Raw genomic sequence first — 14,134 nt, 5'->3', positions numbered from 1 at the left:
CAAATCCAAACACAAATCACTCTCCCCTCTACACATCAAAAGCTAATCCCCAGTGGTAGCTGCAGCATATGGATTACATCCAGAATAACTCATAATATTTAATTTAAAACTTTTCAAATTATAAAACTATACTTACTATCGTACTTTTTCAATAATCTAAGTAAAATAAAAGTCATCACTTTCTTTCATATACTGATTAACTAAAGATAAAATTCTTAACCCTAAATTTCACTACCTTTGAAATGGTTTCAGGGGAAATAAAGAAGCAAGCTTGGGTGAAAAACCACACAAAAAAACCAAAACCAAGGAATTCTAGAAAGTGCAAGCAACCCCGGAGGAAGCACAAGTATAGCTTCAGATTCTCATTCCCATAGTTCTTAGTAACACCACTACAATACCCCATGGAGAAAAACTGGAGAGCCACTTATGATAGAGATACACTTGCTGACACATAAAAGTGTGAGTAGAATATAACTTCAAACAAGCGGTTAAAAAAAACCAATCAGCAAAACCCAAGACAAAGAAAAAGCCTTGCTGTAGGAGGAAATGCCTAAGCTTAAACAAGTGATACATACCCGTCTGTTGATCTTATCACCCTGCAAATTATACATTAAAAATTATTCATAAATATTACTGCTTCAGAAAAATTTAAATCTAGAAAAATCCCTCAAATACAGTCTCTCTACAAACCCAAGCCAATAATTTGGGACAGGACAGTTCTAATCTTTTATTATATAACAATGCACATACATTTTAGAGGAGAAAGGATAATTTTATAGCACTGTGATTAGTTACAGTGGGAATATATCACTATCTTAAGGATTTTTCATTATGCATTAATCATAATTACAAGGTTACAGCAAAGTCTGTCGTGATAGTGGTCAGACAGTTAATTACTATTTGGCTTATGAAAAGTTGTTTTCAATAGACAGCAACATGAGAAAGCTAAATACTAAATAAGTAAAGATATGAATATTTTGGGGTAGTTTTTTTAAATCACGAAGAAAGAAACGGTAAATCAAGACAAAATACACTTCCAATTGAAGTAAACCAATTTTAAACAACAAAGGGGGTTTTAACTCCCTTTTCACTACAGTTAATTTTTACACTTTCATTTATAACTTCCTATGGATGACACTGATGTTTCTTTAAAAGCTCACAATAAAACAATTGAATGATTGCAGAAAAATTAAGAAGAACGTGGCACATTATCATGGGGAAGAGGTAGGATAATTCTAGTGGATAGAGCAATTTTAGACTTATCCACATTTTTTACTCTCCCTGAGTGACTCAACGTCGATGGCTTTATAGTTTTGCTAAAGCACGAAAATGAATTGTTCAACAGTAAGGCTTGTACATGTGGGCAAATCATCTAATAGTAACTGACATTCCTAAATGCCTTAGCGCCCACTCTTCAATGAAGTTTTGTTGTTCTCATTAGGAGTCTAAAGGAATGCAAACATTTTTAGTTATGTTTTTCTACATCATACTAGGTAAATTATATGCCTTGGGGTTTTGAGTATTTGAGAGCTCACAATCATCAAGGGGTATATTGTTTAACTATATAAGCAATGGCCTGGTATTCCATCTTTGTTTTCTGAAAGGCAGACCAATTGCTCTGGGAAGAGAAAGTCAGAGGTACACAGCTATGAACCACTTTATCCTATTCCCTCTCATAAACTGACTGAATTAAGCTATTGAGCAGAGAGAGAAAATGACATGCAAGAACACTGTGGATGATTTAAAATGAAAACAAAAAAACACCTTTCTGCCCAGAACATATGCTTCCATCATGATGTAGACCTTAGGTATTAACCATTCTTGTAAGAGTATTTATTGCTTTCTCTCCACAAAACTGTTGCTGGTTACAATGAGCTAAATGAGCAGATAAGTCCTTGCCTCTTTCCTTTTTCATCTGCATCTATGAAGGACATCCTTACATCTTTGTATCACTGACATCAAAACCTATAGCGGAAACTTTTACCCCCTTAGAGAAGTTTCACTTGCTACTTTACCTGTGAAAGGATGTTGGTGCACTGTTGCAATAAAGAGACTGGAGGGTTGCCAATACTTGTAGCAAGTTGAACCCTGAGCAACTGTTCTTTCTGGGTAGCATTTTCTTGCAAAGCATGGGCAAGCGCCACAGCAGCACACCAGTTTGAAAGGGAGTCAGTAGAAAATAAACCTCCGCATAATAACTGACCAGCTGAGACAGAATTACCTGTTGCTACAAAGATGGCAGAGAGATGATAACAATATAAAAATTCATTACATTGTTTTCCACACACAAAAAAATAGTATGAAATACTATTTAAAAGTTTGTTAATAGTATTAAGCAACATTTTCAAAAGTCTGCTTTTCAAAACAAAAGATGACAAAAAAGTACCTTGGATGAAAAGTAGCAAAACAGAAATATTCGAACACTTTAGGCATCAAACTGATGATGGTAATATTTTAGAAAATTATTACCTTAATTAAAAACTACATCTGTAAAGCAAATTCAAGAAAATGCCATATTTTAAATATTCTACTACATCCAGGGTCTTTTATTATTTATGATATACTTGACCATTAAAAGTTTGAAAGACAATTATTTACTTTTTAAAACAGAAATTAGAACTACTACATTATTTACCATCAATGGTGGAAGGTAGAAGCGTTGACACAATTTCTCCTTGTCCTTTTTGGTTTTTATATAAGAAACACTGGAAACAATAGAGAACAGCACAGCGCAATACAAATGGCTGCCTTTCATTAACCATGGACATGAGAAGTACTACAATTGCCGGTCTGTTGCATTTAAAAAGAAAAGAACAAAAAGAAACATTGCAACAACCCAAGTACACAGATCAATAACTAGTCATTTTTGTTGACTGAAGAACCATAGCCTGAACACCAGCAAGTTAAGTATTTCCATCTCCATTTCACAGAAAAGATAACTGCAGCTGAGAAGTGCAGTGCTTCGTTTGCTTAAGGCACAGCAAGGAAGTGGAAGAGGTGATATCTGAGTCCAAATACTTAAGCTCCAAAGACCACAAACTCGTTTACAATACTAACGTATTTATCTTGTCAGATAATTTCTAGTTTCAAATCACACAACTGAAATTCTTAAAAGAATAAGATGTGTATACAAGATATACTAAAGTTAAGTTTTTATTTCCTCAGAGAAATCTCTAAATTCCCCTTTTCCTACCTTGGTGGGTTTGAAGGTGCATTTACAGAAGCAAAGTAGTCTTGGTTTACTTGGCATCCTCGAATAACTTCTGATACAGTATTAATGGTCTGTTAAGGAATAAAAAAAAAAAGAAAACTTAGAGAAAGTAACTCAAGGAAGGAAATCTTTTTAAAAAGAAGAAACTTACATCTTTCTGCTTTTTACTTTTAAATGCCAAAAATTCAGACACCAAAAAAGTCTGTGACAGCATTATAATCTTATAACACTTTCTCAACATAACATTTTAAAACATTAAGCATAGGCCTCCAACTAAAAATAACACTTGGGCCGGCATGGTGGCGCAAGCAGTTAAGTGCGAGTGCTCCGCTTTGGTGGCCCGAGGTTCACAGGTTCGGATCCCGGGCACGCACCAATGCACCACTTGTTAAGCCATGCTGTGGTGGCGTCCCATATAAAGTAGAGGAAGATGGGCATGGATGTTAGCTCAGGGCCAATCTTCCTCAAGAAAAAAGGGGAGGATTGGTATCAGATGTTAGCTCAGGGCTAGTTCTCCTCACACACAAAAAATAAATAAATAAAATAAAATAAAATAAAAATAACACTTGAGGGGCCGGCCCCGTGGCGTAGCAGTTAAGTGTGCGCGCTCCGATGCTGGTGGCCTGGGTTCGGATCCCGGGCGTGCACCGAAGCACCACTTGTCAGGCCATGCTGTGGTGGGGTCCCACATAAAGTGGAGGAAGATCAGCACAGATGTTAGCTCAGGGCCAGTCTTCTTCAGCAAAAAGAGGAGGATTGGCATGGATGTTAGCTCAGGGCTGATCTTCCCCCCCCCCCCCCAAAAAAAAGCTAAAAAAAAAAAAAAAGACCACATGCATTTAAAATCTCAAAAAACTAAAATTAATAATATCTTCTAAGAGAGAGAATTTATTTCTATAAAACAAGAAAACGATGTTTTAAAATAAAATCAGAGAATAAATTTAAAATGTAATAAATTAAAAATTCAATTTAAGGATAAAATTGAAAAAACCTCCAAGAAAATAAAGACAAACTAGATTCAGAAAGTCCAACAATCTATTAATAGAGTTGCAGAAACAGAACAGAAACAAGGAAATTATCAAGGAATACAAAAAACATCCTGAGAACTGAAGGACATATGTCTCTGTCTTGAAAGGGCCCAGGGAGTGCCAAAAATAATTGGGGAAAAAAAATGTCTCCAGTATAGCACATCATCAGAAAATTTCAGGAAGCCAAAAATAAAGAAAAGATCCCAAAAGTTTTTAGAGAGAAAAAACAGGTTACATAAAAAGGGTTAAGATTCATTCCAAATGGCCTTAAGACTTAACACCGCAATCAAGTTCTGAAAGGCGAGTGTCAGTGATTTCCGAATTCTATACCTAGCCAAACATCGAATTAACGCAGACGGTAGAGGCATGACATGAAAGAGCTAAAAACGTATTCTCTTGTCATTCACCCCTTTTCAGGAAGTTAAGTAAAATAAGATAATGAATCAAGGGGGAGGGAAAAAGACATGGAATCCAGATAACTAAGGAATCCAAGTCACGAGTGACGTAAAAGGAAATCCTAGGAGGATGGCGGACAAAAGTCCTAGGACAAGAGACATGCAGCAGAAGCAGAGAATAACCAGCCCACGCTGGCACAGGATGATGGAAGGCTTCCAGAGAAAGGTCTGCGATAGGGGATGATGTGGTAAGCATATGACAGTATTTTATTTTATTTTATTTTTTTGTGAGGAAGATCAGCCCTGAGCTAACATCCATGCTAATCCTCCTCTTTTTGCTGAGGAAGACCGGCTCTAAGCTAACATCTATTGCCAATCCTCCTCCATTTTTTTTTTCCCCCCAAAGCCCCAGCAGATAGTTGTATGCCATAATTGCACATCCTTTTAGTTGCAGTATGTGGGACGCAGCCTCAGCATGGCCGGAGAAGCGGTGCGTCAGTGCACGCCCGGGATCCGAACCCGGGCCGCCAGTAGCGGAGCACGCGCACTTAACCGCCAAGCCATGGGACCAGCCCATGTGACAGTATTAATATGCATAAATACATAGAAAATCAGTAAAATGAAAAAAGAACACTATTATAACTCAGGAAAGAGAAAGGGATATTTAAAAAAAAGATATAGGGCTCTACTTGGGTTAGCAGATAGCCATAATAGCAGATAGCAAATTAGCATAATCATTATGCTAATTATATTTTAGTAGGATCAATAAGGAATTTAACATATAAAAATGGTTTCCCATCACGGCTTTTCCTTCGGCTGGTATCTAATTATTCCTAGGATTCCTGATTTCAACTTCCCCAGAGCAGCCTCTGCCTTCATTTGGTTTACCTCAGTCAGGATATCAGCAGGAACTCCAGTAGCCATTAGGATAGTGCACAGCTGCTGCAATAAGCCACACTGGAACATAGCTTTCTGGCAGCTACTGGTAGCACCAGGAGGGTTGGTGGGAGATACCAGTACACGAACAAGCTGCGAAAGAAAGAGAAAACAAAACTTGTCTTTAAAGATTTGAAAAATTCTGAGGCAAATTTGATCTATTTGAACAAGAAAATCTATGTGAAGGATTCCCTGACCTGTTCAGCCAGATCTAGGTGCTCTTTCCTTCAAGCTCTCATGCCAATAGTTCTGTTACAGTACATACTACGTTACGCTAGCTGCTTGTTTGTCTCCTTCAGCTAACTGTGAACTCCCAGAGAGTAGTAACTGCCTCGGTCATTTTTGTATCCCAAACAACAAGCACAGTATTTGTAACATAGTCCATATTCAATAAATGAAGGAATGAATAAGTAACAGTAAATGGTAGATTTCCTATCAAAGTAAGGATGAACTATCTAATTACAGAGCAGGTCTGAAAATAGAATGGCTTGACGTATGACAAATTCCCCCTAAATTGGATATATTTAAAGAAAAGGCTAAAACTAAGAACTGATGATACAGTAGAAGATTTGTGCATTAGGCAAGGGGTTGGCCTCACTGATTGTCAATGCTAATTAAACCCCTAAGATTCCATGATCAGTCTGAACTTGAACATGAAATTTCAGAAACATGAAAAATGTTATCCCAAACAAGTGTTCGGCCCCATTACATCTTCAAAATAATTTTATATATATCTTGCATTTTAAAACAAGTTAGATGTCTATGTGTCTAGAAAATCTTGTATATCAAGATCAAATGGGATATTTTTGATAATATTTTATTAAAAGGGTGATTAACAAATTGATGTCACTAGAGAAAGGCTTTAGGATTATATACTGGTTCCCGTCCTCAGCCTCTTCTAGTCAGACTTCCCTGATGCTTTTTAAAAAAAATTTATTCTCCTTCTACCCCTACTTTGAAAAAATATATATTTAAAGCAAATACTAAGCTATATGTCATTTCACCCATAAATATTTCTATATGCATCTCTAACTGGTAAGGATTTTAAAAAACATAATCATCATGCCATTATTATACCTAACAAAATCAACAATAATTCCTTAATATCATCTAACAGCAGTTGAATCTTTATCGATAATGTAAATAAAGAAAAAGTAATTATCAAATTTCTAGATGACAGAGAAGTACAAAGGTTGGTTGAAGAAAGAGGGAATGCTTACTCTAAGGATAAGAAAATAAGGGAAGACCTAGTAACAACATTAAAGTATGGAAAATATCACAAAGAATAGACTTGTATTTTCCCAGAGAACAAAACAAGGGGAAGTTTGTAGAAGCTATATCAAGGCAAATTTTGACTCATTATATAGAGTAAGTTTTTACTAATAAGAACTACCTAACAATGGAAAGGATTCTCGCATAAGGTAATGAGCTTTCTGAGAGTCACTGGCAGTACCTGTCCAAAAAATGGCAGAGACGGGATTCCTATAAGGATAGGACATAGAACCAGTCATAAAACTATCATTTCAGGAAAAAATTAAAATATTTTGAAACTAAAAAACTTTTCAAAAAGATGCTTCCCCCAAATTTAATCTGCAAAACTAGAATGAAATATCCTCAAGCAGATCAATTTCAATTTTTAGTGGCTTATAATTTAATCATGATTATAACTGCAATGATGCCTAGTTCCAGTTAGGATGTATCTATCCAAATATGATTGTTTATCATCATTTTTTTTGTGTGTGTGAGGAAGATGAGCCCTGAGCTAATATCTGTTGCCAATCCTCCTCTTTTTGCTGAGGAAGATTGGCCCTGAGCTAACATCTGTGCCCATCTTCCTTAATTTTATGTGGGACGCCTGCCACAGCATGGCTTGATAAGTGGGGCGTGGGTCCACGCCCAGTATCCAAACATGCGAACCCTGGGCTGCTGAAGCAGAGCACGCAAACTTAATCACTTCACCACAGGGCTGGCCCCATCATCATTTCTGATGCATTTTTATTTTCATAATAGAGAACTTGAAATGCAAGCAACCCTGAAAAAAAACTATAAAGAAAGCACTCTGATAGGTCGAAAAGCAGAAGAACGCGTGGCCCATGAATTCATGAATGTACCAACTACTCAATCTTTGAGGTGGAGAAAATATTAGAGTGAATAAAACTTAGTTGTTGTTGTTTTTTTTTTTTGCGAGGAGATCAGCCCTGTGCTAACATCTGCCAACCCTCCTCTTTTTGCTGAGGAAGACTGGCCCTGGGCTAACATCTGTGCCCATCTTCCTCCACTTTATATGGGACGCCGCCACAGCATAGCTTGCCAAGCAGTGTGTCAGTGCACACCCGGGATCCAAACCGGTCAACCCTGGGCCGCCGCAGCGGAGCTCGCACACTGAACCACTTGCGCCGGCACAGGCCGGCCCCTAAAAGTCAGTTTTTTTATTATCAAGTTTGTGTTCTTCAAGATTAGTATCTACTTAGTTTACTGACTTTTTAAAAGTAAAGAATAGTTAAAGAACCAACTTATTACATAATTAGAATACTGTATTTTTCTGTTTACATAACAGCATTCTAAACTATTTTTAGTAAAATAGTTTTTTACTTTTTAAACAGTGACACTTTCTTCAAAAATGATTCTTTACATAGGACCCTAAACTATAAAACATGAGTAGCCTCCTTAAGCACTTTTAAATATTTACTGTTTGGCAGGCAATATATAAGTTTTTGCACATCATCAGATCCCTTCACTCTCCCTAATCACAATTTGAAAAGCAATTTTCTAAAGGAATTTCCTTTACTAAGAAAGCACTGTTGGGCAAAGATATCAAGCTCACCACTTGGGACTTTATTTCTAAAACATAAAAAACTAATAAAGTCTTGAAATGTGTAACACTGACATGTGAAAACAGAAATGATGAAGTTGGGAGTATAAATAGAAAGATTCTGCCCATTTTCTTCTGTAAAATATTTTCTTCACAGTTTTTAGCCATATTTATTATCCAAACTGGGACACTTTTGAAGTGAAAGAGGGCACTATTAGTAATTACAAAATGAATACTGTCCTAGCAGACTGGGGCATATGGTCACCCTAATTATCAGCCAACCAACCCTATGTAGGCAACCCTTAGGGCATGCACTAATATTCAGACCCGAATTACTAGAGGGATTAACCCTCTAGTTTTATTTATTTATTTATTTGTTTGTTTGTTTGTTTATTTATTTATTTTGTGAGGAAGATCAGCCCTGAGCTAACATCCATGCTAATCCTCCTCTTTTTGCTGAGGAAGACTGGCTCTGAGCTAACATCTATTGCCAATCCTCCTCCTTCTTTTGTTTCCCCTTTTTTCTCCCCAAAGCCCCAGTAGATAGTTGTATGTCATAGCTGCACATCCTTCTAGTTGCTGTATGTGGGACACCACCTCAGCTTGGCCCGAGAAGCGGTGCGTTGGTGCACGCCCTGGATCCGAACCTGGGCCGCCAGTAGCGGAGCGTGAGCACTTAACCGCTAAGCCACAGTGCCAGCCCCAGACCCTCTAGTTTTGAGGAACACAACTTCAGAGACACAGGCACAATTCAGAGACATTCAAAGACCCAAAAGAATCACTAGAGAGTCAATAAGTTAGGAGGCTGGTATATAAACTTTAGGATTTGGAGAAGGAACTCAACAAAGGAATAAATCATCAAAATACTTCAAAGAATTTCATAATTCTCTTTGATGCAGAAATCATTTGGGATCCTACTGTCTTCACTTTTACTATCGCCACTAAGCTTTTACGATAAAGCTTAAATAAAATTACTGGTGATATGTCAATTTAACTTGTATTGGATTTAAAACTCATACTACTGGGGCCAGCCCGGTGGCATAGTGGTTAAGTTCGTGCACTCTGCTTCGGCAGCCCGGGGTTCACGGGTTCAGATCCTGGGCGCAGACCTATGCCCTACTTATAAAGCCATGCTGTGGCAGGTGTCCCACATATAAAATAGAAGAAGATGGGCACAGATGTTAGCTCAGGGCCAATCTTCCTCAGGAAAAAGAGGAGGATTGGCAACGGAGGTTAGGCTTAGGGCTACTCTTCCTCACACACAGAAAAAAACCAAAAACCAAAAACCAAAAACAAAATTCATACTATTAATCTTTGGGGGCAGGGACATTAATTTCCTAACATTCAGTGCTGGGCTCTCAGTAAATGTTTACCGAATTAATTTATTTGTTGAACTTAACATTCTGAATATTTTTTTTTTTGTGAGGAAGATCAGCCCTGAGCTAACATCCATGCCAATCCTCCTCTTTTTGCTGAGGAAGACTGGCCCTGAGCTAACATCCGTGCCCATCTTCCTCCACTTTATTTTTTTTTTTTGTGAGGAGATCAGCCCTGTGCTAACATCCGCCAATCCTCCTCTTTTTTTTTTTGCCGAGGAAGACGGCCCTGGGCTAACATCCGTGCCCATCCTCCTCCACTTTATATGGGACGCCGCCACAGCATGGCCTGCCAAAGCAGTGCGTCGGTGTGCGCCCAGGATCCGAACCAGTGAACCCCGGGCCGCCGCAGCGGAGCGCGCGCACCCAACCGCTTGCGCCACCGGGCCGGCCCTTCCTCCACTTTATATGGGACGCCGCCACAGCACGGCGTGACAAGCGGTGTGTCGGTGCGTGCCCAGGAACCGAACCCGGGCCGCCAGCAGCGGAGCGCACACTTAACCGCTATCCCACGGGGCCGGCCCCAGCATTATGAATATTAAACTTTATATCAAAGGCTTAATTGAAGAAAACAGATTTTAAAAATTCAACAATCTACCCTATTATTCTCTGGTGTAAAACCCATCAGGAAACTATGATTGGATTTGCTTTAAAATAATCGAGTAGGGCAAGAGAGGGGAATAAACATAAAACAAAATTGCCAGATGTTAATAATTATTGAAGCTGAGTGATAGGTGTGTATGTGTGTGTGTGTGTGTAGGATCTCTTTCTCTGAGTATAACAGCAAATCTTCGTATTAAAAGGTTTCTTTTTTAAGTCCATTTAAAACCAACTGAACATCCTGAATTTACCTAACACAAGCAATTTTCTTTTCTTTTTGAAAGGATCACTGTCAAAACTCTTACACCTTTCTGTCTGAGTACAGTATACCTGGAGCATTAGGTGCAGATTAGTCACTTTCTGTGCAGACCAGCCAGAATTTTCATCTCCAACTTCAAACCAAGGTTTCATACGTTGAATATATGAGCCTTCTTTAAAAAAATTTTGATTGGAATTGTTGTTTTTTAACAAGTTTTGGAGCAAAATCAGACAATCTTCTACTACTATACCTGGGGAAAGAACGTAAAATGGAAGTGTTAAGGCTGATAAAACCTGAAGGAAAATTCAATCTCCAAACATCTTAAAAAAGATACATCTCCATGCTCAGCATCTCTTCAGTATGACAAGGCAGAGACCTTGCTCTGACTCCTGATGGCCACAGGCCACAATCTGCATGCTCTATCTCAGATCCCCCAGTGATTTCTTGACCTCTATGTTCAACTATCCATTCACCTCAATGTAACTCATATTTTTTCTTCAAATCTCAGATTAAACATCATTTCTTCAGGAAGGATTACCAAGATCCTATGACTATGTTAGCACCACCAGCCACATACTTTCACAGTAGCCTGCTCCTTTTGTTATTATGTAGTTATCTGTCTTATCCACTAGATTATAATTCACAAAGACAGGAATTTGTGAATGCCCTACGAGGATATAGTGACCTACTCTGTATCCTCAGCAGAGACAGAGACAAGACATCAGGTGAACACATAGTGGGTGACTATTACATATTTGTTGAATGAGTCAATCCGTCTTATTTAATCTCTAAGAAGTACTTGACATTGTTGTCTCTATGTCTCTTCCTTGAAACCCTTTCTTCCCTTTCTCTCCTGATTTTCCTTACTGAACTCTGACCACTCCTCAGGCTTCCTATCGTTCATGGTTCCTGTTCTCCCTTTTTTCCTCCTCTCTGCTTACAACATACCACTCTCCAGGGTAGTTTCATCCACACTACAGCTTACACTATTATGACAGCTAACGCTTGATCTCCACTTTACCAAGTCCTAGTTTAACTAATGATCTCTGTTTCCTTTGTAAAGCATACGACTGATGCTGGATGCTCACAACTAGTAGGTTCTTCTGAGTAGTACCCCACTTTTACTCCTACTAGATGAGCTGTACGTTTACAAGAATCAACTGCTTTTTTTTTTTTTTTTTGATTAACAGACTTTATTTTTTAGAGCAGCTTTAGGTTTACAGAAAAACGGAGCAACAAATAAAGAGAATTCCTATATACTCCCTCCCTCTCAGTCTCCCCTATTATTACCATCTAGCATTAGTGTGGTCCATTTGTTATGACTGATGAATGAATACTGATACATTATTAAAGTCCAGAGTTTACATTAGGGTTCACTCTTTTTGTTGTTTGGGTTTTCACATATATATATATCTCATGTATCTACCATTACAGTAATATACAGAATAGTTCCACTGCTCTAAAATCCTCTGTCTTATACCTATTCATTCTTCTTTCCTCCCACGTCTGAAGCGCTGGCAACTACAGATCTTTTTACTCTCTATATATAGTTTTGCCTTTTCCAAATGTCATATAGTTTGAATCAAAGAGTATATAGTCTTTTCAGACTGGCTTATTTTTTACTTTGCAATAGGGCATTTAAGGTGTCTTTTTGTGGCTTTGTAACTTTCTAACATTGATTAATATTCCACTGTCTGGACATATCACAGTTTGTTTATCCATTTCACCTACTGAAGGACATCTTGGTTGTTTCCAAGTTTTGGCAATTATGAATAAAGCTGCTATAAACATTCCCATGTAGGATTTTGTGTGAATAAAAAGTTTTCCACTCATCTGGATAAATACCAAGGAGCATGATTTTTGGATCATACGGTAAGAGGATGTTTAGTTTGGTAACAAACTGCCCAACTGTCTTCCAAAGTGGTTGTACCATTTGTGTTCCTACCAGCAATGAATAAGTTTCTGTAGTTCTGTGCCCCTGCCTGCATTTGGTGTTGTCAGTGTTCTGGATTTTCACCATTCTAATGTGTGTGGTGATGGATCGTTATTTTAATTTGCATTTCCCTAATGATACACGATGTTGAGCATCTTTTCATATGCTATTTGCCATCTATATATTTTCTTTGGTGATGTGTCTGTTCAGATCATCTGCTCATGTTTTAATTGGCTGGTTTGTTTACTTATTTTTATATTTTAAGAGTTCTTGTATATTTTGGATACAAATCCTTTTTCAGATATGTGTTTTGCAAATATTTTCTTCCAGTCTGTGGCCTATCTTTTCATTCTCTTAATGGTGTCTTCTGCAGAGAAATTTCCAATGTTAATGAAGTCTCAATTTTCTTTCATGGATCATGTTTTGGTATTGTATCTAAGAGTAAATTACTTTTTTCTTTTTCTTTTTTTGTGAGGAAGATCAGCCCTGAGCTAACATCCGATGCCAATCCTTCTCTCTCTTTTTTTTTTTTTTGCTGAGGAAGATTCGCCCTGAGCTAACATCCGTACCCATCTTCCTCCACTTTATATGGGACGCCACCACAGCATGGCTTGCCAAGTGGTGCGTCAGTGTGCGCTGGGATCTGAACTGCGAACCCCGGGCCGCTGAAGCGGAGCGTACGCACTTAACCATTTGTGCCACCGGGCCAGCCCCCTAAGAGTAAATTACTTTTGCTCACAAATCTACCATGCTGTTTGCACTGGTTATTAATTAACTACTATGTAAACTGCTAAAATATAAGTATGACAACAGAGCTATTTTTATGAAAACTAAATTTAAATTTTTGGCAAAACTCAATGAAAGCAAGTCATTAAGAACAACTGTTGTTATATATGGATAATACAAGTCTAAAAAATAAGGAAAGTAATTGTAAAAACCCAGAAAGATCCTGCACTCCATTTTAAAGAAACCAAAATGCAAATCGTACATGATGTATTATAGGTGTGATGTCTGCAAGAAAGATGATAAAAAACTCCAGTCAGCAGACCCACATTCAAAGAAAAAGTTCTGGCCCTAACTCAAAGGATTAGTATACAAATGTACATTAAAAAAAATTTATTATATTTAACTTAAAATAAAATGTTTAGGGTGCACATTTTAAATACTTTTTAAGAGTCTCTGATTTAACCAGTCCTAACCTCTCCAGACTAGAGGCTTCCTTACCTCATATTGCTGAACCATGTGGATCCTCACCTCATGAGGAAGAACCACTATATCTGTCTCTTATGCAGGACCATAAATCTCCATTAAATAAGATCTGCCATTAGGACCATCTGAAGGCTCTGGAGGAAACAGAATGTCAGAGCCCTCACTATAACCGGAAGGCCCACCTTCCAGTGTGCAAAATGAATTCTAGAGCCTTGAGGGCCACTATCAGTTACAAGGAGCTATTGGCACTTGTCTTAGCAACCCTGAAGACAAGCTAATTCCACCTTGCTTTAAAATCCCATTTTCCTTGGTCACCTCTGAAAATATGCACCTCTCTGGTCACCTGTGTTCTTCCATTTTCTCATCTTAGAATGC

At 38.0% G+C, this 14,134-nt stretch overlaps 1 protein-coding gene across 3 annotated transcripts in view; it reads right to left on the bottom strand.

The window, feature by feature from the left end:
* The window catches only part of USO1 (USO1 vesicle transport factor), a 93,518-nt gene that overhangs the window by 23,609 nt on the left and 55,775 nt on the right, over positions 1 to 14,134 (bottom strand). For 2 of the 3 annotated variants that reach the window (XM_014787800.2, XM_087434435.1), the window contains 6 exons: positions 10,689 to 10,867; positions 5,523 to 5,663; positions 3,194 to 3,282; positions 2,636 to 2,790; positions 2,016 to 2,227; positions 576 to 596 (listed from right to left, as the gene is read on the bottom strand). In XM_014787800.2, coding sequence (XP_014643286.1) covers positions 576 to 596; positions 2,016 to 2,227; positions 2,636 to 2,790; positions 3,194 to 3,282; positions 5,523 to 5,663; positions 10,689 to 10,867 — 797 coding nt within the window. The remainder of the gene's footprint in view (positions 1 to 575; positions 597 to 2,015; positions 2,228 to 2,635; positions 2,791 to 3,193; positions 3,283 to 5,522; positions 5,664 to 10,688; positions 10,868 to 14,134) is intronic. The other variant, XM_004430842.2, reaches the window with a different exon arrangement.

Source organism: Ceratotherium simum, chromosome 8 (genome assembly GCF_057802395.1).
Source record: "Ceratotherium simum simum isolate JZ-2026a chromosome 8, ASM5780239v1, whole genome shotgun sequence".
Lineage (NCBI taxonomy): Eukaryota > Metazoa > Chordata > Mammalia > Perissodactyla > Rhinocerotidae > Ceratotherium > Ceratotherium simum.
The sequence above is the reverse complement of the archived record's forward strand: the minus strand, read 5'-3'. Positions and strand labels throughout refer to the sequence as shown.